At 50.0% G+C, this 23,727-nt stretch overlaps 6 protein-coding genes across 6 annotated transcripts; 3 read left to right on the top strand and 3 right to left on the bottom strand.

Moving 5' to 3' along the window:
- Window positions 1-927: 927 nt before the first annotated feature.
- On the top strand, window positions 928-1,637 carry K444DRAFT_622906 (uncharacterized protein; the record flags this gene model as incomplete). The annotated part of the gene is made up of 1 exon (XM_024882193.1): window positions 928-1,637. A coding segment is annotated over exon 1 (416 nt), but the record flags the coding sequence as incomplete, so codon positions are not given.
- Window positions 1,638-4,156: 2,519 nt separating this feature from the next.
- K444DRAFT_622904 (uncharacterized protein) lies at window positions 4,157-4,716 on the top strand. Its single transcript, XM_024882192.1, has one exon. It carries the CDS (start codon window positions 4,339-4,341, stop codon window positions 4,531-4,533), a length of 195 nt encoding a protein of 64 aa, XP_024726243.1. The 5' UTR covers window positions 4,157-4,338; the 3' UTR covers window positions 4,534-4,716.
- A 316-nt stretch (window positions 4,717-5,032) lies between these two features.
- K444DRAFT_648976 (P-loop containing nucleoside triphosphate hydrolase protein) lies at window positions 5,033-7,209 on the bottom strand (the record flags this gene model as incomplete). Its single annotated transcript, XM_024885526.1, has 6 exons — window positions 5,033-5,051; window positions 5,104-5,584; window positions 5,721-5,811; window positions 6,146-6,985; window positions 7,034-7,117; window positions 7,174-7,209. The coding sequence occupies 6 exons, from the start codon at window positions 7,207-7,209 to the stop codon at window positions 5,033-5,035; spliced, it is 1,551 nt and encodes a 516-aa protein (XP_024726242.1).
- Window positions 7,210-7,747: 538 nt separating this feature from the next.
- Window positions 7,748-10,054, top strand: K444DRAFT_670978 (uncharacterized protein). Its single transcript, XM_024887696.1, has 2 exons — window positions 7,748-9,002; window positions 9,051-10,054. The coding sequence occupies exons 1-2, from the start codon at window positions 8,166-8,168 to the stop codon at window positions 9,987-9,989; spliced, it is 1,776 nt and encodes a 591-aa protein (XP_024726241.1). The 5' UTR covers window positions 7,748-8,165; the 3' UTR covers window positions 9,990-10,054.
- A 4,307-nt stretch (window positions 10,055-14,361) lies between these two features.
- On the bottom strand, window positions 14,362-17,166 carry K444DRAFT_648975 (RabGAP/TBC; the record flags this gene model as incomplete). The annotated part of the gene is made up of 4 exons (XM_024885525.1): window positions 14,362-14,807; window positions 14,867-15,448; window positions 15,528-16,938; window positions 17,023-17,166. 4 exons carry the CDS (start codon window positions 17,164-17,166, stop codon window positions 14,362-14,364), a joined length of 2,583 nt encoding a protein of 860 aa, XP_024726240.1.
- Window positions 17,167-17,420: 254 nt separating this feature from the next.
- Window positions 17,421-22,498, bottom strand: K444DRAFT_297818 (uncharacterized protein). Its single transcript, XM_024871697.1, has 8 exons — window positions 22,271-22,498; window positions 21,814-22,212; window positions 21,333-21,669; window positions 20,129-21,211; window positions 18,679-20,036; window positions 18,280-18,586; window positions 18,113-18,227; window positions 17,421-17,907 (listed from the first exon to the last, which is right to left on the bottom strand). The coding sequence occupies exons 1-8, from the start codon at window positions 22,354-22,356 to the stop codon at window positions 17,675-17,677; spliced, it is 3,918 nt and encodes a 1,305-aa protein (XP_024726239.1). The 5' UTR covers window positions 22,357-22,498; the 3' UTR covers window positions 17,421-17,674.
- Between the last annotated feature and the right edge of the window lie 1,229 nt (window positions 22,499-23,727).

The following is a 23,727-nucleotide window of genomic DNA, read 5'->3' as shown; positions in this document are numbered from 1 at the left end:
TCTGTGAGGCACTGAGCAAGATACTTTCCGGACCGGAGAAGGCCCTCTCGGCGCGACTGGCATAGAGTACTCGGCGAAATTCGTCCAGGAGGGTGTGCCGCCAAGCAAGCTCTTTTCCTCCAGTCCTTTCACCCATTGCACATCGCAGCGCCTAATCTCGCAGTTTGAGACCCGAGTCTGCCTGAGCATAATTGGGACAAAAGAACGGCCGAGTGACGTTGGCTGGTGATGCTGGCCACCCGATGACTGATCGTATGTGTTCACCTCAATGGACCAGTGACTTTCTGAACACTCAACCCGGGCATTGCACCCAGTGTTCCTGGTTCGGTCTGAACAACCATCTGAAGCACCAACTTTATTGCTCCGTGCTCTGCTAACGATATCAGAACGATCGCTGACGCTGGGAAACTCGTCGGCTCCCTTACTTCAGAATCGGACCAGAGATCGGCGCTCGGGAAATACGACGAGGAGATGAAAAGCGCGAGCCGGAGAAGGGCTCCGCACCAGCGTGATGAACACAACCATGCTTCACGACTGCGAGAAAGTGATGACGAGTGTCCTCATGACAGCCGGACTCAAGAAAGCGATATAATTATACTCTGAATCTCCGGGATACTGTTTATAGAGTACTATATTTTCGAATTTTGGTGGGGGATGGTTGGCGATCCGACGGGCAGATATTTTGGACAGCACAAAGATGTTGGTTTGGACACACACAACATTCACTCCAGATCTACCGGTACGATTTGTAGAAGGGAGATTCATTTCCGCAGTTTCGGTGGGGTGAGATTGATGATCAAGATACAGTAGTCAGACATTTTGGACAGCTAGAAAGAAGTTGAGTCTGGACATGTAGTCAGCAGTGATATTACGATGCTCACTTTCCTTCTCAAATCATCAATTGGACAATCCATTAATAACACGCACGTCGATCATCTGACCCTTACGTCGGTGACTCCTCTCATTGAAAATCTTGCTAAACTTCGTACACTGCAAGAATGCAATTTGTAACCATCACGGAGCTATTTCGGCCCCCTTCTCTGACATCACAGCCTCGTCCTACCCCTCCACAGGCACCTCGACTCGACATGCAGATGCGGTGTTACCCCCCTCCCTTCATTCGTGCAGCCTCGCGCCCCCACTCACGCACAGTATTCCAAAACGAGGTCTTCTCGCGAATCCTCAGCCCTACCCGCCGCACCCCCACTTCCCTCCTAGCCCCGGTACCTTGCAAAGAAACGTACTGTAGTAATTCCCCAATTGCATGCTCGTACAGCATCCATGGCCTGTGCGTCACCTCGCATCGATCCAGGAACAGAATCAACTGTGCCCTCCTCCACTTCCAGACATTTCTCCGATGCTGCACTCTCCTAAAAGCAGAACTCGTATCTCCCGCCTCAAGGCAGCAGATTAGATGAAAGGACACGATCTCCAGTCCGTACGTACCGTGGCTTTCGCGATCGCGTGCCACGCACCGTACGTCCGTATCGAGGGAATGAAAGGGGAACGTTTCACAGACCTCCATCCTTCCCGTGGTCAACTCGGTGGAAAGTTGTGGGTTTGCCACATTTAGGCAGGAAATGAAATCAGCCACGTTCCCGAACACTGCCTCACGACACAGAAGATTCTAAATTTTTGCAATTTTGAAAGAAGACATGGTGGAAGTTGAAAATATCTTCGTACGGATAATAACATACCATTGGTGACACAAGCATCCAATCCAGCTCCTCAATCGACCCTCATCACGCGTGGCGTTGACTCAATCCTTCCTGCCTCTTTTCTGCCTATCACCAGCCCCACACCCACCCACCAATCACCCCTCGCTCACTCGATCTCCGCTCCCACCTCCGAAACTCCGCCAAGAGAACCGCGCCCTTTCGTCAAAACCCAGTCATCAGTCGTCAATAATTCGCTCTCTCGTCTCTATTCCACCGCGCACCTATCGCGGAAAATACCCACCACTCACCCCCCTCCTCCCCCCCCAAAAGGACCCCTGGCCCTCTTAATATAGAAACGTGGCTGATCGCGCGCTAAGATCGGCGAACCACCGCCCGCCGCCTCTGCTTCGACTAAAAATAAGCGCTTGGCGGGCTTGCGTCTATCTACCCCGTCACAGCGGGTTATCGGATCGCCAGATTACCGCACCTTATCCGCAGCATACAGGGGTCGCGATAAGAGAAGAGGCAGACATCCCTTTTTGCAGCGGGGGAGCAGGGCTGAGGTAATCGGCGTCATGTTTTGTAGGTAACGTTCCATCCCCTCTCACACACAACTTTTTCCGCACACGCGCCAGCGAAAAGAAGCCGGACGGAGCGTTTCAGCGGTACAGTAGGAGATGAGACGCGATCGCCGTGGCTGCCACAGGCTTTCCTCGGGCTTCCCGCTGCGGCTCTGCTTCTGTGGCGTAAGCCGTCATGAGATGAGAGGGAAGGTGGGGAGTCGAATGTGGCTTGCGTGTGCTGGGTGAGGGGCCTAAGGCATCCATGAGGTTTCTCTCCGTACGGTAGCCCACGCGCTGGAACTTGAGATGTGGCGATCTGATAGGGGGGGATATTTCATATGATTCATTCTAGGCATCCCATCTCGATCAAGCTTTCCACATCGACACGATCCAGGGACGGACAAAGCATCGAGACCCGCAACCTCAGGATCAAAACATCCAGGCTGTGTCAAACCAGTGTCAACCAACAATCATCTCGAAAGGCAAAACCACAGGAAGTGGTTGACACAATTCGCCGAGCCGGACTCGGTATTCCTCCGCGCATGCATGATTCAGGATCTCATTTCATCTCCTCATCTTCGCAGGCACGGCTTGCTGCCCACCTGAAGGAAGGGGACCTGAACAGGAAAACCATTGAGGCTTTTCGCACAACCTCAAAATTCAGTGAACGATTTTAAAGTGTGGCGTTCATGCAGGCGGACGGTCGCACAAATAACGTGCGGCCCTTCGTTCATGCGCGGTTGTGTGCGGCTGGCTGAGCCGAGGTGGGACCCGCGAGAGCGCAGTTCGCCGAACCTTTTGGGAGCCTCAGGAGCTCGTGCATCTGCTCAATTAGGAGCTGCGATCGCGTTCATTTCCGAGATGCAGGAATTGATGCTTGTGATCGTGACGGTCGCCGAGAGAGTCATCGTGAGAGTGAGGTGTGCAGACAGAGTGTGTGTGAGCGCGAGCGAGGGAGCCAATAATTTGTTCGTTCGTAAAACAGAACCCTGTTGCACATCACGATGCAAGGCAAGTTCCTGACGGCGTTTGACAAACGCGGATAAGCAATCTGTTCCCGGGGCAAAAAAATGCCATGATGACAATAATGACCCCATCCAAACCACGTTGACGGGACCCTGGATCTGCGACCCTCCCACAATCACCGAGATCGAGCAAGCCCACTGCTCCCCTCCGTCAGACAAACCCCTACACCACCACATCATCTCCAAATGTTCAAACTTTCAAACCTCGCTCTCGAGCCCCACACCCTCCCATAAGGCTGAACCAGCCCGCGGCCTCGCCCGTGCGGGCCCCCCTGTCCCCGCACCCCTACCTAATTGGGTTCCCGACGACGACGCACCCACCACCAGCATCCCAAAGCCGCCTAGCGCGGACCCCAAAAATACAGCAAAGCCACAGGGTATATAAATAACTGGGATGCCCCCCGCGCCGCCCTGATTCGCTGCTGGCGCAATCGTGGCGCACGACCCCGTAAGCTGACAGGGTGGAACGCCAGTGTTCCCGCCTGGGCGTGCTTCGCGGACCCGTTGGACGTGGCCAACTTGGTCGGTCGGTCGGTCGGTCGCTTTTTTGGCGATGCAGGTACGAGAGGGAAGGGGAGGGAAGGGTTTGGGGTGTGTGTCATTGGGAGGCCAGGGTGGCCGAGGCAAGTTTCCCAGGGGTCAAGGCCTGGCCTGGGCTCGAACGGCGAGGCTGACGGGGATGACAGCCGCTGCTGCGCGGTAGGTGGGGGCTGGCTGTCCGTCTTAGCTTAGGTCCTGGTCCTGGTCTGCCTACCCTATGTTGGGCAATGATGCCGATGACTACAAGCTCGACTATTCTTGTGTGTGTGGGAAGGGGGCTTGGCCCGCGCTGCTAGTCGTTAGGCGAGGAACGAAGGAGGATATATAGAGGGCTTTGTTAACCTCCAGAATTCCAAATCCTCATTCTCATCTCATCTCATCAGCATCTTCAGTTCATCTCATCTTCTATTCAGAGCGGACATCCTTGGCATTAATATCCTTTTATTCTCGCTTCAACCAGTTCTCAAGCTACAACTTTCTCTTCAACCCTTCAACTTCCTCGCTTTCGCTCCATCCTCCATCAGATCATCTGACCACCCACCCACAATCATCATGTCTTCCTTCACAGCACCCCAATCCTCCAGCATGGCTGTCTTCGGCCGCGGCGGCTACAACGCACCAGTCGACTCAGGGCGAGGTGGATACAACGCACCCGTCGACGCCGGAAGGGGAGGATACAATGCACCCCTGAAGCGCGGTCCCGATGACGACGACGAGACCGAGGACGGACGCGGTGGATACAACTGAGTCCTGTCTTCTCACCCCCCACTGCAGGCCAGCCACCGATTCTCTCCTCCATCCAATTTCCATAGACCGCATGGCCGCAAGACCACTTTTCCAGCATTTCCAGCGAGCGAGCATTTTGAGCCATTCAGAGTCCCAGCATTTTCCCGGCGTTCAAAGAGGGACGGAGCATATTTTCGGCGTACCTTTTTTGCAGCATTTTCTGGCGGAGCGACCATAGCATTGCAGGTGTTTTTAGACGGGATTCCTTTAGCGGCATTGGGACGGCGAACCTTCCTTCATTGTTCGAATTGCATCGGGTAGATTGGATTCCTTAGCGGCATTGGGACGGAGTATTCATTTGCATTGTTCGAATTGCATTGGGTAGATTGGCATTTCTTTAGCGGCATTGGGATGGCGAATCGTTTTTAGATGACCACTGGTTGGTTGATTGGCATTTCTGCGGGGTCCTTGGGTATAGACTTTCTTAACAAAATCGAATTTTTTATTTAGAAGGTTGGGCTCACTTTCCAACGCAGAATCTGTGATTGTTAGCATTGCTCCTGGAGTTGAGGGACATCGATGGGGACGCACTTCTCGAATACGATGCCTAAGACTTCCTCGACATCTCCTGCTTCGCCCCGTCCTGTGATCCGGGCTAGGCAGGCAGCGGCTGCTCGCAGGTGCTCGGCGGCAACCACAATGTCGCATTCCTCGCCTTGAAGAGCTTCATCTTTGAATCGTTCAAAGCATTCGGTACAAGTGGATAGAAGTTGGCTTTGTCGCTCTGAGACACCGAGGAGGTCCAGATCGTCCCCTACGTTTGTCATTATCCCGAATGTGGTCTGTAGGATGTCGAGGAGGGCGCCGATGTTTCCAGGATCGAGTCCTCCCGATTGTTCTGCGTCTCGACAGGAGATTGAGACCACAGCTGGGGATCTGCCTGGGAGTAGATTGTCTATTTTGGTTTTGGTATATTCAAGTTGTGTGCCCAGGTCGCGAGTTGAGTCGCATTTGTTGACGACGACAATAGCTTGCTCGGCTTCTGCTGCGATTTTGAGACTTTCGAGGTCGCCTGGTACAATCAAAATCAGTCAATGTTCCGAAAGTCCAGAGACATTTATAAGAATCAATGTAGCACAGCTGTCGAGACATCCGAAAGGGGTTCACGCAATGTGCTAGAGGTCATGAAATATCAAGTATGCACTTACAGAAGGTTGACAATCCTGAATGTCCTGACGCAAGTTGGTAGATTGACGAGTTTGAAGAGTCCGACGGTTCAACGGATGCAAGAACTATGACCTAGAAAATAGTTAGTATTCCTTCTTTCCAAAAGTCCCAGAACTCTCGAGACAATCAAATACAAAGGGACTGAATGTGTCACGATTTGAGGAACAGTAACAAGCCAATGGCTGCCATAAAACGTTCCCCAGGTGTTAGACATCCGGGAGAAGAATTTGGATATCCCTCAATTTGGGAGACATTCAAATTGGATTAGCTTTTGATGTACTTCATCTCGCTCTACATTTTGGCTCGAGAGGACTTTAATTGTGCCAAAATCTAGGACATTCGGATGTCGAGAACAATGAATGTACCACGACTGGTGAAGACGGTTTGACAAGGGGAATAAACGTACCAAGTCCGAGTCTTTCGCCTTCGCCTTCGCACGCCGTATGCCCTCCTGCTCGACACCACCGATAGAGCTCGACGACCGTAACCCAGCCGTATCGGCAAAAACACACAAATAGCCCCCAATATCAACACTAACCTCCACAATATCCCTCGTCGTACCAGCCTCCTCACTAACAATCGAAGCCTCCCGATCAACAATAATATTCAACAACGAGCTCTTCCCCGCATTCGGAGGCCCAAGCAACGAAATCCGAATACCCCTCTTCAACAGCTCTCCATACCTGCTTCCCTTCTGATGCCGCCTGATCGCCTCAAGGATAGGTCCAATCTGGCTCGTAACATTCCTCACCAACTCCGCCGGCGACTCGTCAAAATGCTGATCCTCGGAGAAATCGATCAGCGCCTCCAGCTCCCCACGCGCCGCAAGGAGAAGCTGTCTCCATTCCTCATATATTCTCCCCAGCTTTCCAGAATTCCCTCGCATGGCTGCGCGTCGTTGTTGTTCGGTTTCTGCGGAGAGAGCATCGCCCAGTGCTTCGACTTGTCCCAAGTCCAATCTGTCATTCTGGAATGCTCGCCGTGTAAACTCGCCGGCGTCTGCATAGCGGATGGTGTGTTTTGATCGGCATTGGCCAATTGCTGCCAAAACAGCCTTCACAGTTGCGTGACCGCCGTGTATATGTAGTTCCAAGATGTCTTCTCCCGTCACAGTTTTTGGGGCTGGGAAGTGGAAGACGAGAGCTGAGTCGAGGATGTTGTTCGTGTCAGACGGATCCAAGAGGTCTCGTAGAGTCGCCTTTCGAGGTGTGGGAGGAGGCCGATTGGGGCATAATGCTTGGTATATCTGAATATGCTTTTAGCATTGTGTAGTTGGGACAGAGGTGCTGCTTACATCCCACCAGCCAGCTCCAGAAATCCGGATGATAGCAATTGCTGCTCGCCCAGGTGCTGTTGACAGCGCGTAGATAGTATCATACTCGTGATCAAAAGAGGTATGGCCAGTCGTCTGAAAGCTACTTTGCGAAAATGTACGTGTCCTAGGGGGAGGATTGAGCTTGGAGGCCGCATAATGAATCGGGTTCAAAGCGGTTCTGGATATGAGAGGGGCAACCAATGGAGGCCTGCGCGCGAAAGAGAGACGACCACCATATTTAGCTTTCGTGAGAGCATTCTGAATCATTTACACGAGGCGGTTGGCGCTGTTCGGCATGGAGTTCGAGGTGTAGAAGTAGGATGTGGGAATTTCAAAGTTTGGAGCACGTGAAGATGTGAAGCAGCGGTTCGGGTTTTGTCGGCTCACCGTAGGGTACCTCTCTGATCTCCCCCTTCTTCCCTCTTGATCCCCTCTTCTAAATTTTCTTCTTTAAGACGTCCTAGCAACGGCGAGTGCCATCATTGCAATGTTCTACAAGTTTGTTAGACATTCGCAATCTCGGAACACGTTCCCGGTCTTGCATTGTCCCAGGGAATGAATGTACCTTCCGATGATGCTCTCTTTTGCATCAAAACTCATCAGAGACTCTACCCATTTGCCTCCTTGGTGCTTGGCCAATCATTCTTCATTCTTCCTATCCTCAGATGCGTTTTCTTGTCGGTTTACTATCTCCAGCGATATGTACGGGTCTCAAGCTCTCCCTCTACCTTCGAGATACCATATCACAGTCCTAATAATATACTTAAATGTACCGGATTTTCCAGGCCTTCAAGGTTTCTGCCTCGTTATCGCATTGGCAGATTTCCTCCAACGCGGCTGGGCATTCTGATGTTCAAATCTGCCTCGAATAGTCACGTGTTATGCACCTCTCACACAGCCCCCAAACTGCGTGGGCTGGCCTTGGTCAGCCTTTTAAACCTTCGCAACTTCATCTCTTTTCTTTTCTCGCAATCGCCCCAAGATCGTGCCCAAGTAGTAAATAATACGTCCAACTAGTTGTCCTCGAGCTATTCTCGTCCAGTTTTGATTCCATAGAAAGACGGCATTGCAACTTTTTCTGATCTAGATCAGGCTATTATAAGCTTCCATTATGTCACCTAACAAGAGCAAACACCGCCGGCGCGGTCGCAGCAAACATCACAGCACCGACCGTCATGGCAGCAGCACCAGTCAACGTGAAGGCAAGCCGCAAGAGACATCCCAGTGGTTCTGGTTCTGCCATATATGTGGTGACGGCCCCATGTCCACCGAAATCGTTCCCGCCTGCCCACAGGCCAACTGTGCCCACTGGCGCTGCGAAGACTGCCCCAAGGAGTTGCATAAACCCCTTCCCGAAGGAAGGCGTCGGCCGTCGACACCGGCGGGGCCAGACATCCCATTGAACTCCGCAGCCCCCGATTCGAAAGACCAGCCTGTTGTCGTTGAATTGAACCAGGATACAAGGCCACCGCTAGAACGGAAGGCTAATGGGTCACAACAACGACCAGATGTGCTGCCTATTGACGGAGATGATCATATCGACAGTGGCAGCAACTTCACTGAGGCTCAAGGAAAGGATGCAGAGTCGCAACCACCCTTGGACAATGAGGAAGAGAAGCGAAAAGTACGGCCCGAAGCTGAACTGCCTCTTCATGAGCGGACTCGACAGCAAGACGACGAAATCCGTGATCCGCTGGATGTTCCGACTGTATCGGACAGGAAACGTTGGGCTGGTTTCGATATTGAAGAGGGTCATGGGAATGACGAGGACGAGGACGAGGACGGTGGCCAAGTCGATAATTCGAATGAACCCATCTTCTACGAACAATTTCCATCTTCAGATGTACTAAATGGGTGGCTTCTACCTAGCTTCAGCCAAAAGATTCGAGATTTGCTTCTACCAGAGCCAACGATACCCGCCGGTATGTCGCGGGTAAGGTGGAAATGTGTAAGTTTGGCAAAAGTTGAGGATAAATGGGATGCTAACTCTACATAGCCGTGCGGAGAAATTTTGTATGATGACTATCAAGAACTCAAACCTGGCGGAGCGAAACGGATGGAAGAATATCTGAGACGTTCCTCTTACGAAAAGTGTGCTGGAGGCGGCAGAAATTTAACGCAGAGAATTTCAAACGCAGGGAGCAGCTTGAAAGGCCTCATCACTTCCATCAGTCAGCGTGTCCAAACTTTGAAGAGCAGAGAACCGCGAGAACTTGTGAGCACTGAGCTTCGATACTACTCCGATGCGCGGACCACCCGAACTCCCGCTCACACATCAGGAGAAGTGTTCTACCTGCTCCTCTGCCATAATTCAGGGATTGGGGCAGAGATGGTCAAGCTCCGACAACCCGACATCTGCGAGATCAACAACGACCATAAGTTCTTCTCCTTTCTGCACGAAGAATACATCACAGTTCGAAAGCGCTGGTGGACCTGGATATCGCTCTGGACACTGCAAAGCATCAAGTTTATCAGGTTTGAGCTATATGAGAATGAGCTGGTAGATGTCAAGAAGCTGGATGAAGTCCCACCACCATCGAGAGACAATGAATACAGGCATGGACCCCCAAATCCACCCGAGGTCATCCCACCCCTTGGCTCCAATCTCCTTATGCATCTCTTCAAACACCCGGAACTAGCAGGAACAAGGAAACACTGCCTGAAAAAGATTCCACGAAAACTTCGAAGTCGACTCGCTGTCATCGATGAAGAGGGCGATGCGATCGGGTGGGGTCTCCAGTTCATCGAAGGCTGGAGCAAGAAGCGGTTGATGTATATGACTGCTCTGACGTTCGGGTTGAGCAGTTTCGTTGTCATGGTTTTGGTGTCGATTTTGGGCCATAATATCCAAAACGCGGCAGCGATTGCGAGTTTTATGTTGAGCTTTGTGACGATTGGGATTGCTACGGCGCAAGCTGCGTTGCATATGTCTTGAACGTATGATCCATGAGATGAATATAAAACGTAGATGAGGCCGGGGAAAATGCATATACATCCACCTAATCTGAAGGTTGCTATTGAGTACCTTTCTATCCGCCGCCTCTTAACTTCCACTCCTACTCCATCGTTTGTTTCAGGAGGCATTTTGCATTCCTTTAGAAGCTTTGCGACTAACTTCAGCCTCTTTTCACTGTGTCAGCACTTCCAACTGATGCTGATACACCAGGAAACGCACTTCGCCAACTGCCTCCCATTGCACCCTATCACCTAACCGCGAAAACTATTGAACTTGCCCGAACTTCCGGATTTTCCAAGATCTTAGTATTGCAAGGCCTTAAAGCTCTCTGATCTTTCTACGCATATAGCGGCAAGTACGACCTTTCCTGGCACACATCCTCTGCAAGGCTATACGAAGGTTTGGCAAGCGTGCTCAAAATAATATTGATCTTCTCCTGCCTCGTCTGCGGGCTAATGACTGTGGCTTCTGTGCTTCTTGACAAATAGTTCTAATGAGGGAGACTGAGGATTTTGACGGAGATGGCTAATCTTTCTGAGTTAACCTTTACGGTAAGAGCATTTGAGTTCTTGATTACCTGGATATCTGTTAATATAATAATAATACATCTGCCGTAGTCAAGACGCCCATATCGCGCAGACTCAGTATATTATCGGGAGATAGTGCTCTTGAGCTAGATACTGATACTGATTTTGGTACAGGTACCTAAGCCTTCTTTTTACTAGAAATCTTCTCTGCAAACCGCTTTCCTATAGACAAGAAAGTTTCGTAGTTTTAGATGGCTAAGACGATAGGAAATTCATTATTCCCGTCCGTAAAAACGAGTTCTTTACCCGACCTGGAGAATGCCAGACTCTTGACTTAATATTCCATGTCTTCTTCCCTATATACTAATATTATTTTGAAACCTGTAAAGCTTTTATTAAAATAATGATTGGCCACGTGAGCTGGGAAGCTGCCTACCATGTGTGAAACCCTACGATTGGATAGGGGACTCGCTAAGGAATACTAGTAATGGCAGGTTACGGTATAAGTAATAGATTTTGTGGAAGACAGGATAAGGAAGGTAGGAGAGGATAGAGACAGAGCACCGTTCTTCCTTCCGCAAGACCTAGAGCATATCTAGTGCCGCATAGTTACGAAAGTATATATATCGACCTCCGCAGCTGAAATCTGATCTTATAGTAAGGGGCCCAGTCATTGTCTGCATAAAAGTATTTTCTAACTGCGTGGTGGTGTTGCCTGGGAATATTTTCTGGCTATAGTGGATCGTTATTGGGAGCCTTAATGGGCCTATCTCGTAAGGATTCTTGAATATACGTTGGACTTGGATTAATACCTTGGGTTTATCGAGGAGTATATTAAAGTGACCTGTAGGATAACGGATATTGCGAAGATTCCAAATTTCATATATCGCCACCTATCCGGAATAAGCGCGCTTAATAATGTGCTTTGGCATGGAATATTCGGGTCCAGGTATATCCATTTTTTCCCCTTTCCCTGTAAAAATCATTCATTATTATATATCTCTTATCTATTGCCCTATAAACTTAAAGTTAATTCTGGGTCTTTGGCAAGGGTCGACGACTTACTTTAAAGGTCATATAATTAATACCCGAGCTCAACCCTACTTGATAACAACTGGGTTACAGTAAAAGGAGGGCTGCTGTCGACAAAGTGCTTAAGAGGGCCGACCGCTGCCGAGTTATAGATCTCAGTAGCCTTTATAGCTTGCCAGAAACTACACTTCGTAAATGCCGTTATATTATCCCAGATCTCAGTCGGTATCTTCGTGAGGACATTATGCCATGTAGTGTCTAGAGCTTCGAGATATTGCTTTCTTGGAAAGACGAACAAGGTCTGATTTCTTATACCTGGAAATCTCTTTGCTACCGTATCTGGACCAAAAGCGTAAGTTTTTGATGCGTTTTTTAGACGATTTGAGAACATAGATGCCTTCGATCCATGCCATTATCTTTAATTTGGAGTCGAGAAAGCTGTCCATGGTAGATAGTAGGCTATATAAGGGGTCTAACTCTGGGATACAATTATACTGAGACTCAATATTATATAATATTGCATAGTATACGTGCTCTAGCCAATAACTCGAGGTATAGAGGAGAAAGGGAAATTTCTTATCTCTTTCTTTGCCGAACTTGCTATTCCAAGAGTTCCAGAAAGCGGTCCTTGAGGAGTCTTAATAGTCAGGTATTTTAATCAAGCTATAGCTATCTCTAGCATAGACTGTGTAACTTTCTGCGTGAAATCCACTATACAAGGGTGGTTCGACTACAGAAACTCCTTAACAGATAGATATATGAAACGGTAATACTTTAACAAGACCTCGACTAAACTACCACAGGACTAAATGATTCCACTTTCGTACTTTGTCAATGCTCCAGGCTCGGCAAAGACGTCAGTAGCAGTTGAAAATACGTTATGTAGTTAGTCGATTGTAAGCGTTTCTCTCACATAAATAAGCCACAGGAAGATTCGTCTAGCGAGGTTCTTTTCTGGTTTGTATGCTCTTTACAGGAGATAAAATATCCGCTCATACATGACGTCGAGATCTTCTGGCAGCTGAATCTTCCAAATGGTATCGAGTAGTTCTGCGGGTATCAGAGCCGGACTTGAAAGATACTTGATAGTGAGCTGTGCCCACATGAACATGCCGTTGCAGACACGAATGAGATGCTCGATTATAGCGGCTCGGTCACTGCTTGATGGTATTTTGCCTTTGTCTGAAGGAAGGTTCCAGACGTGTCGTAAAGTAGAGCCGGATATTGCTTTTTGATAATGTTCTAGAGATGCAAATATTATCGTTTTCAAGCATAGAATCTTGCAGGACGGCAATATCTGGTCGATTGAATATCAGGATCTTTGTTGCTGTGTCTGCTGTGCTAGCATATATATAAAACAGAGTTGATCTCAAGTATGCACAAAATTACTACTTTCGGCGGACAAACCTGGGTTGGGAATGCTACGCGGGCTTACGCGAGCTGAACAGGGAATTTGGCAGGGGCACACTCCTCTTGAATCCGGCTTATCGGGACTTAATTTTCCGAATCTCCAGGGGAGGGATCGTTAGTGCATTGGAAACTCCTCACTCCCTGAGTCTTTCCACGGACCGTAAGGATAATTGAGACTGTTCAAAAGATTTGTCCTGCTGATTACCCAATACGGACTTCCCCACTCTGGAATTCCAACTTTCCATCCAATCAAATTCATCTCTAACCCCTAATCGTCAGCATCGCCGTCTTGGCTACCCCTATCCCAACCTCGCCTATTTCCCACCCCCAATAATAACAAGTATGGAGTAAGCTGACTCACAACCGAGCGAAGCAATCGTCAGCAATTCAAAGGCAAGTGCTTACTCCGTATTTCGTATATGACACCAATCAGCAAGTCCCGCTTCCTTTATCTCACCCCGCCCCCAATCCAATCTTTACTTTAAGTCAACCTTTCCCTCATTCCTTCCCATCCATCTTTTCCCTATAATTGGAAATTTCCAAAAACAATTAAATATTTGATTGTATATTTCAATGCTAACGCGTCCCCCACAACTCCTCACAACCTTCAAGTTCGTTTCGAAGATGCCAACCACAACTTCAACGCTGCCAACGCAGCCCTCAACACCCTCGCCGTCGGAAAAGTCTCCGACGGACACAACGCCGAGTCCAAAAATCGAAGGACGAAAAGTGCTCCCGCCGCCGCCGCCTCAGAGTCCGTTTAGACAGTTTGTGGATAGGAGGGTGACAGGTGTGATGCAGGTTCTGGGGCTGATTTGATCCAAGAGTTAGTGAGACGGAGGAAAATTGGATTGCGGGTGATGTACCGGTTCCGATGGATTGGACAGGGGAGTTGAGGAAAGGAGGAGGGTGCATGGAAGAGGGAGATGAGGGTTGGGACCATAGAGAGGGTTCACAAGCGCAGCAGAGATGATGGATCCAGGCTGTGAGACTCGACTTCAGCTGATAGAGAGGGTGTGTAAATTCCTGGACTCCACGGGACATCAGAGCTGACTATTTTCTTTGCAGGATTCGATCTCAATGATGTGTAATGCTCAAATCTCGGTATCATGCTCGCCCCTCCTCCCTCGAAGTACCTCACCTCTGGGGAAGCTCCACTACTCACTTCAGGAACGTCTCAACACAAGTATGGCTTTTGGCTGATATTCCGAAGCCCAAGGTTGTATTTATGCAAAGCCTCGAGGCCGATGACAGAACTGTGTCTGCTTTCTCAAAACCAAAGTGAAGATTCATTATCTATATATCAATATCTTCCCCTTCTGTGCCCTCAGACCAATGAACTAAACGCCGCTCACGCCACATTATTCCCTCCTCCTCCAACCCTATTTCTTATCCTTCCCTTTCCCCTCCCCCAAACTACTCAAGCCCTCGCCGGTCTTCCTCACCACCTTGCGCGGTAACACCTCGACTTTCCTACTCAACAACCCTCTCAGCTCCGAAGAAATAACTTTAGGTCTGACATCCTCCAGCTCCCCACTAACTCTCCTCCCTTTATCTTTGCCTGCGCTACCAGGTCTGCCGCCGCCGCTGTTCGTGCTGCCTGCCGTTACGGCATCGATGGCGCTGGTATTCGCGCTCGCACCTGCAGTAGATCCAGCGCTAGCTGCGCTCTCTGAGGAAGAAATCCTGTTCGGTCTTTGACGCAGCTTCGGAGCAGGAAAGTTGGACTTTTTATCGATAGCCTCGACGGTTCTCTGGAAGCGGCGGAACAGAGCTTCTGCTCGGATGAGCGTGGATTCTAGATCGATTGTCGTTGATAATTCGTTGACTATACTTCATCATTAGTTTATGTGGGAGGAAGAATGGTTAAGGGAGAGGGGGAAATACCATATTTCAACACCTCATCAAAATGCTTCAAATGCTCCATAATCACATCCCTATGTTTATCCAGGATAGCGAGTGCAACAAAGAGGTGGAAACCAGAAGTTAGGTAGTCCGTCCACAACACCTCCCATAAATGCAATACGTCCAACCATTGGAACTCGCGTTTATACCAGACGAGCAACATCCTAAAAAAGAAAAAGAAGTTCGTGGAATCCGCGGACTGGAGATGCATGTATAGTTTCGGGTCCATGAGTTGAACTAAATGATCTAACGTGAGGAGTTGTTTCCTCATGCCACTCTGATCACGCAGGAAATTGCGTTCCATACGATCCATGAAGTGCTGGAAGCCCCAGAAGGCAACGGCGTCGTCTTGCATGACAGCGTAGATAGGAGCCAGGAGGTCAGACATCCCTTGTACGTAGCCGAGGTCGCGGTTATATTCGTTGTAGGTGAGCAGCATGTCTTTCATCTGCTCGAGATGGACATTCGTGCCTACATCTGCGAAAGGAGATGAGGGGTCCGGGTGAGGTGTGTCTTCGCCTGCGAAGAGAGGAATTGTACGGTCTGTTCTGTGGACGTCTTTCTCTATAGCGAGGACCCCAAGGAATGGGATACGTTAGTCTATACTGCAGTCTTGAGGTCACGGGAATTCAGTGTCACAAACCTATTCGGCCTTTTTGCTCGCGCCACCATTCGCCTTCCTCTCCTTCGCCGCCGAGATCAACGAGGCGGTCCCACCATGCTCCCTTTAACTTCACGTACTCGTCTCGAAGTCTGGCGACCTCAGCTTTCCGTTCATCGGTTGACGACTCCCAGTCATAGACACCGAGGAGGAATAGCCAAGCCTCTTTCCTCACTCCATCTTCAGCATCAAGTCCACCATGGAAGATCCTTTCCTTGACCTCGTCGACAGTAACTTGTAGCCGGCCCGTCCTCTGATCAAAAAAGCCATTCCACTCCATTAGCGTAACGGTCTTTCTCAACTCCTTCAAACTCAAACTCCCCATCTCCGTATCCAGCAGCTCAAACTCCCCCACATCCGTCTCCTCCATCTCCAGCACATCCCTCGCCGTCCAAATCCTCTGATTGCGGTCCCGTTCACTCTGCTCCGCAATCCCCATCGCCCACCTCGCCAGATAAATCCTCGCGCTATCAAACTCTTCCTGCAGCGTCTGGACCTCCGGATTCCTGAGCAACCTCCTCACCTGCGGCGGAATCTTCGGATTATCAATGACCGAGTCCGCGGTCCTGCGTGTAAACGTCGTAACCTTGCTAAACTTCTCCATCAAATTCCACCCTGCCTCTTTGACGAACTTCGTCACAGGGTCCATGCCCGCATCTCGCGGCATCCTTGAGCCTGAACCAGATGCAGCACCAGCAGCACCAGCAGCACCACCGATCGTCATCCCACTACTACTCGGCCTCCTCACCACCGCAGCCGTAACGGGCTTCCCGCCAAATGCCTCCTTATCCTCCGTACTCGGCTCGACCAGATATATATTCGGCTCCGCACCACTCCTCTCAATAACCACGTATCGTCTCAACCATCTTAACACTTCATCCCCGCCCCAAAACATCTCGCCGTTCGCGCCGAACGGGTCGAAGTTCTCGCGGGCATGGCGCTTCTTTTGTAGGATTGTGGACTGGCATTCTGAGTCGTGGAAGAAGAGGGCGGGGAAGGAGTCTCCGGCGCGGGAATTGATGATCACGCTGCCAAACCACCAGCCCAGACTGGGCGGCCTCACAAGCAAGCTGTAGATGGCAGACACCGGGATCGCGAAGGCGTAGTGCCCAATGGAGCTAGAATGTGTAGTCGTGGTGGGAGGGGGAGGAACGAGGTATGATTGCTTTGGAGGTGAGTCGCCTTCCGAGAGGTCGACTTTGACATATGTATCGAGGGCATCTCCGAGAGAGTGTTCCGGAAGCCAGGCGAGGAGGAGGGAGGCGGCGGTCTTCGAGCGCGCGGATGTAGAGGAGGAGGATGTAGGGCGGGAATCAGGAGGAGGTTTCTGTTGCAGGAGGGCGATGTAGCCTGGTATATTGTCTTTCGCAGAGGGAGTTGGGTGGATGTAGACCTGGGAATATGGTCAGCTCATGCTTCTGTAGACTACCCCGCACCACCCTCTTCCTCCGCAATGCGTGGTAAGAGTTCAACTTGCCTTGCTCTTGGAATATAGCAGCTTAACTCCTCTGCCAGTAGTCGTATGCGTAATTGTATTGTATTCTCCCTCTTCGTCGTCGCTCAACGCATAGAAGCTTTTCGAAGGCGATACGGCCCTGGCGGGGCGCCTGGACGATGTCATCGTAATTGTTCGAAGGCTTCTCTCTGAGTTTGGAGATTGTGTAGTGTCTGCGCTCTAGGGGAAGAGCTCTCGTCGAAGGGCCTCAGATCATTTTGTGTCTTGGAGGTTGCTCAGGTGTGAGGGTGGTCGAACTGTGGCTGAGGACTGGATGACCATGACGCGTTGGGGCTGCGCGGCGGGGACGATGCGAATCTCGTGATCTTAGGCAACCCTATTTCTGAGAACAGCGACGTCCTCTCTTCCCTTGACAATTCCTCGAATTATGTTTGAAAACAATGCCTCTAAGTTCGTTGGTACATTTGAGCAGTCCATTTGCATGCATTTGATTCGTTGTTGTTCAAAATTGCCTTTTACGTTTGAATCACTCGGGACGACGTGATTGATTGAATGAGTCGCAAGATGCAACATCTTTTCTTGAGCTATTTATACAGTTTTAGAAGCAATGCAGAGCACAAAACAGTCAATCCCCAAATATTCCTCCTTTCTTAGAGCAATCTGAGCAAGGTCTTTAAGGCGGAACTACAACCTCCGGATCCATCTCTAAAATAGGTTTTAGACCCTTCATACGTACCGGTTTGATCAGGAACAAGTCAGCCCCAGCCGTGAAAGCATTTTTCTGGTATTCTTCCGAGGAGAAACAAGTCAAGACAGCTATTCGAACCCTTGGTAAGGAAGTTTCACGCTCGAATTGTCGGATTTCCTTCGTTGCAGTGATCCCGTCTTTTACTGGCATAGCCACATCTATCACATACGTTAGCTAAATGTCCCCAGTCCCGCTATAACGTTTGGAAGATGTTCAACGTTCCAATTTGATCGGACCAATCGAAATTCCATTGTTCCAAAGAGCTCTCGACCAATCTTGACGTCCGTGAGAACGCTCGTTTCCAAAGGTCGAACTTCAGTGAGCTGAGATTTGGGACATTGACAGAAGAAATTGGCTTCATACCCATGAATATGACCTTGATACTTTGATGTTCGGCTTGATATTTATGCAAAGCCTCGAGGCCGTTGATCGCCGTGGTGTATTCTTCTTTGGCCCGCTTCATATGGTTCATAAGGATCTGAGTCCATGTTATCAGCTGCAAAATTTCCCGCCCTAGGATGGGCACATACCTTCATATTGACAGAGTTATCCTCAACTAAGAGCACAATGGATCTCGGTTTGACAAGCAGTGGCGTTGGGCTTGATGGACGAGTCTCTTTCGGTACATTCAAATGGCTTTCGCCAACAGCATCGGTGACACTTTCGGCTTTTGGTGAAATGTCATATTGAATGTTCTGAGATGCTTCTGTAGATCGAGAGAATCCGAATGAATCCGCTCGCCCGGGAGTGTTGCAAGAACTATCGGGAGTTATCCCGGCGGCGTATCTGTATTCAAGACAAAGGCCCAGAATTCTGGCAAGCTTGTGAGGTCCAACCCTGAATGTAAGTCAGCATACTCAAGTGTAAATTCCACGCCCCATCGCGTTGGAATATATAAATCTTTGATTCGTGCTTGGCTGGTCACTTACGGTTGCGAAAGATGAAAGACACCACCATCATTTCCACCGCGAAATCCTGAATAACAGTCCTCAAAGACAATCAACGGTTCGGCTCGGGTTTGCTGCGGGACCACGTTGATCTGAGATTGCATCCCGATCAAGATATCACCCTTTGCTTTGTCAAGTGAAGGGGCCGTTACAACTTCCATGCCGAACCACTCGGCGAGCAACGTTGTCATGGAGGAGCGGATTGCAAGCATGCGTCTTGCGATTGCGCTAAGGATACCAGTAGGGGCTTCTTCAATCTCTGGATAGTAGTCAAAGCCAACGAGACAGATCTTAAGGCCTTCACACCACACTCTGATGTCTCGAATCTTTGCGGAACTTCCAATAGACTGTTCGTCCGGTTGATCGGACGATGAGATGCTCGAAGCCACAGACACCTTGACCCAGGTGCCGTATCCCACTTCACTTTCAATGTCGATACTTCCCTCCAGGTCATTGACTAGCTGCCGAACGATGCTGAGACCAAGTCCGGTACCAGCAGACATTGGATTTTCCTGAGCGAAAGGAGTATAGAGCTTATGTTGGACATAATCCTTTGACAATCCAATTCCAGAATCCTGGATCTCAAGTGTAACGACGAAAGAGTTCGGTCTCAATGGGATTGGGTTTGCAGAGAGAGAAACTCGAACAAAACCTGCTTCGGTATATTTTAGCGCGTTTCCGAATAAGTTCGTCAAGATCCGCTTCCAAGCACCGACTTGCGAATCGAAGAGCCAGGTTAGCTGCCGTTCGATGTCGACTATAACCATCACGTTAGGATTCATGCTGGGCGGTGTCAATCGAACGGCGTTCTGTTCATGTGCTTTTCGCGCCTGCTCGGAAGAAACTTTGTCTGCGTTGACAAGGCTGCGATAGTTATGGCCAGCAAAGATCCCTTCCACAACACTCTCGACAAGGTTGCTCAGGTCAAAGCTTGTGATCTTAATGCTTTGCAAGGAACGTTGTTCAAACCCCTCGGCCTCGCCTGTGGTCAGCCTTCGGAGTTTCTTGGAATTACTGAGCTTTGCGTAATCGAGAATGTGATCCATTGTATCCATAAGCACCTCCCCACAAGTGGAAACAGTACGAATCAGATCGTTTTGCTCCATGGTCATTGCAGTATCAGCAAGAGCTTCAACAGTAGCAAGAATGCCATGGAGAGGTGACCGGAGCTCATGGCTGACGGAGGATATGAAATCGGATTTGGCACGATCGGCTACAAGAGTTTCCATCTTCGACTTCTCAGCCATGATGCAGCTGCCGAAGGCAGCAAGGAAAGTGACGTCCTCTGACTGCAACATTCTCACAGGGTCCGTAGTCCACGCAAGACTGCCAGCAAACCACTAAGAAACCCAAGTCAGCATTCAAAGTTCCACTGATACAAGATATCAGAAGAAGGGGGAAAGGATTCACGGATGCCAGGAACCGCACTGACTTGATCTCTCTGCGGATCCCACAATGGAAAGAATATGATACCTCGTGCACCTGGGCAAATATGAAGCAGTTGATAGGCCCGCAGCTGCTCCTTTTCCTTTTCAAAGATTGATTTGCCATTTGAGTGTGTTCGAGAGCGACTTGTTGACGAGCCATGACCGATCGAGTCCATGACCTCGTGGTCCAACAGTGATCCATCGGAGTTGAACTGGAAGATATGCCCGTTGGGATATCTGCGGAGAAGGTCGCGTAAAGTGGATTGTGGAACTTCTAAATGTCTGCTGGATGGTGCTGTATCTCCACGTCCCGAGTTATTGTTTAATGAGTAGCCTAACAAGTTGCAGATTGATGCTTTGTCTTTGCCTCCTGTGGCTGGAGCCTCAACATGAGCCTTGAAGCCTTGCCGAATGAACGCTGGAAGGTCAGCAGATTCTGTAGTTACCCATGAGTTGTGATTGGTACCAATGGACAGCCCTCGATTGTGGGTCGTTGCAGAGTGTCTCAAATCACCGAATCTAGGTGTATTGGCAGGAGTCACCACCGACTTCCTCCGATTTTCCGTGATCGCAATGTCCTGTAGTGACGCATCCACAAAAATTATACCATGAAGTTCGCTCGACTCCCTTACCAAATGGCTTGCTCGGCAGAAAAGGCGTTGAATAGCTTCGTAGGCCATTTGTTCTTTGGATGAAGGTGATCCGTCGGATAATTGTACAGAATCGCGCTGTACACTTGGAGTAGATGGTTGTCCGGGAACTTCTAATTGAGAAGGAATGTCCTGCAGCTGAACTGTTCGAACTGGTAACGCAGCATCATTGGTGTGGCTCCTAGATGAGTGCGTTGCCGTTGCGGCAAGAGAATCAAATCGGTCCATTGCATCTTGTTCCACTTCATCAGGATCAGGACCATTGCGCGATGATGAACCGGCGGGGGACTCTGCCCTTGGAGAGAGCGTGTGCCGGTTTTCCGAACCAGTTAACAATGTTTGCGCAAATCCAGGACCCTGGTCTGATGCATCCCCCTTCGTGTCAGTCAAGCCTTTAAACTGGTCATTGAAAGTATCCTTCCACCATTCCCGGACAGACTGGGTCAAAAGAAAGTCAGCATTTGATTGAGAAATGTTTTTAGAGGAGTATTAAGACATTGTATCCAGGAAAGGTCCAGGGACTGCTTGGAAGAGGGGAGGGTTGTTCCCCAGGACCTACCTTCCCATCCACAAATTGACCCAGCCCCCGCACCATTTCCTGAGATCGCTGAAGTCGATTTTGTGCTTGCACAAGGTCAAGGTGGATAGCGACAGCAGTTGCCACTTCCGTGAGTTTATTCAGTGCTACCACATCCATACCAGATCTCGGTTTGTTGTCTCCTACGCAGACGCTACCAATTACAAAGCCGCCAGACTTGAGGGGAACCTCGGCATAGAAACGAGCAAATGGCCAGCCAGAAACATAGGGTCTATCTTTGAAACAATCGACCTCCGCGAGATCGTTGATGACGTAGCAGTACTGGTTTGCTGTGATCTGCTGGGTCGAGACGTTGAGCCTACACGCCATGGAGTCAGCCTAATCATAGCTTAGAATGTCCCGGGGAAGATTGAATAATAAAAACTGAATGTCTCGGGTGCAAATCTAACAATAGAAACGAAGTCGGGGAACAAATAATCTCCGAGACTCCGATTGTACTTACTTGTCGTCCTCCGCAGTGAAGGTATGAATCGTATCTGGACACAAACCCCATGCCACAGGCAGTTTCTGAGCACCCAGATACAAGTCATCACCTGGAAGGCATTGCTCGGGATTCAGAAGCGAGATGCTGCGTGTTGCTTCGGCTAGAACGTACTGCTGCTCATGATCAATCAGAGATATGAACCCACGCTCGCAGTCAAGTCGAAAGGCGGCGAGCTGCGCGAAAGCAGTGAGGGTAGGGTCGTGTCTGAGAGGCGATGTACTTGGCGGTAGCTCCAGGGACGCTGGTACGGCGGTGGGTGGGCATGTGCCACTCGACGTTGCAGTGGGTGTGGGGCTACTGGAGGCGCATTGTTTGTGCTGAGCAGTCGATGTTGATTGAGAATCTGGCATGTAGTATCTAGAACCATGATGAGCTTCAAACCGCCTCTGGCTGGTACTGGAGAGTGGCGAGTAACCTGGCGATGTTCTGGATAATTGCTGCAGCATGGATTTGTCTTGCATTGAGATGCGAAGACTCGGGGGTCACATTGTGTCCTGCCATCCCGCAGTCTCTAATAAGGCAGCGCGGGGCTTCGACCAGACCGCGCCGTGCGTGGCAGGTTGGTCTAAAGAGTGGCTGCAGGTGTCTCAGTAAGAGGTTCTTCGCATGCGAAGAGAGTGACGATTGTAGAGTTCCAAGAAGAGCCGCATTGGAGGAATGGAGGAGCTTAAGCCACTTGGGATTGGAGTTTGGGTGGCAAAAGTTCACCAAGAACGGCGGCAAGAACAAAAAAACTGAGAGCGGTGGTCTCCCAGATGCAAGGCCGAGAAATCGGGCAGAGAGGGATCAATTCGGAAGGCACGTCGCTTGTTGTGGCATTTGGTGCAAGGCGCCTTCCTCCTTTGAAGTTTTCTCGAACCCCACAACAAAAGAGGAACCTTGAATGCCGTCTGCGGTGCCTCTTCGAACCTGAGCAGTCCTGGAGGAAAGGAGAACGAACCTCATCCTCGAAATCACCCTCGATGCAGTCGCTCTCCCGCCCCAAAGACCAACATTTCCCTATCCGTCACCATATTCAACTGAAGTTAAGCAGACAACAAAGCCAACCATCTGATCGGAATGCATTTGTGCAACCCAACAGAGTAAAATGGTCCCGTAGGTAAGGTCCCTGTTTTCCCCGAGACTTCGAACGAAAATGAATCTGACTCATACAGGTGTAAGGCTTAATTGCATGTCGCTCAGCTCGCCCTTCCACTGTCAACGCTCTCGTGCTCCGCGAAGCAACCGGTCGAAGAATGGCAACGGGACAACGCACGGTAATGCCATTGAAGATCTCTAAATCACACCACTTGCCGATGGCGCAAGAGTCAGACCATCACAGGGCCCAGGACTGAAGGCTGGCAGAGCCCCAAGGAATCGAGAGATTGAAGAGAACAATCACCGTACCCCGACAGGAACTTTCTCTTGCCGCATCACGCCCAAGCACCTCTTCAGCCCATACCAGGCGCAACAACTGCAGTCCGAGCCGCCGACTTGTCCTCTCAAATTTGAAGAGCCTCCCGGTTCTGCGAGTACCTCGAGCCATCGCATGCATCTGGATAATGTCAAGGAGCTTCAGAATCGAACCGTTACAACGTGAGAAGAAGTTTGAGGACTGGCGAAGGATATTCGATAGGACTGCACGTGGGACCAGCGATGTTCTCAGAAGCTTCTGTACATTGTGCGGAAAGGTCGAGCTCCACATAATTAGGCAAAATATGGCCCATGGCATATGAGAGCGGAGCTCAAGACAACACAGGGGCAACTTGGGGGCAGAAGGTTTGGGTAGTCCTGGGGGACAATGTGCAAAGTCCGTACTCTTCTGCTATTGGCCCCGTCGAACCACACTTGATTCAGAATGCACCTTATTGGGCCACTAACAACAGGAGTTCA

Source organism: Hyaloscypha bicolor (genome assembly GCF_002865645.1).
Source record: "Hyaloscypha bicolor E unplaced genomic scaffold K444scaffold_191, whole genome shotgun sequence".
Taxonomy (NCBI): Eukaryota; Fungi; Ascomycota; class Leotiomycetes; order Helotiales; family Hyaloscyphaceae; genus Hyaloscypha; species Hyaloscypha bicolor.
Note: the sequence above shows the minus strand (reverse complement) of the source record. Positions and strands in the feature narration are given on the sequence as shown.

Excerpts from the sequence above, each read along its gene's own strand:
- K444DRAFT_297818 (XM_024871697.1), bottom strand. The coding sequence starts at position 22,356 with ATGGCAGGACACAATGTGACCCCCGAGTCTTCGCATCTCAATGCAAGA. Across the intron at positions 22,213-22,270 it reads ATTATCCAGAACATCGCCAG|ATACTACATGCCAGATTCTC; the intron begins GTTACTCGCCAC and ends TCATGGTTCTAG. Across the intron at positions 21,212-21,332 it reads GTCAATTTGTGGATGGGAAG|TCTGTCCGGGAATGGTGGAA; the intron begins GTAGGTCCTGGG and ends CTTTTGACCCAG.
- K444DRAFT_622904 (XM_024882192.1), top strand. The coding sequence starts at position 4,339 with ATGTCTTCCTTCACAGCACCCCAATCCTCCAGCATGGCTGTCTTCGGC.
- K444DRAFT_670978 (XM_024887696.1), top strand. The coding sequence starts at position 8,166 with ATGTCACCTAACAAGAGCAAACACCGCCGGCGCGGTCGCAGCAAACAT. Across the intron at positions 9,003-9,050 it reads CGCGGGTAAGGTGGAAATGT|CCGTGCGGAGAAATTTTGTA; the intron begins GTAAGTTTGGCA and ends AACTCTACATAG.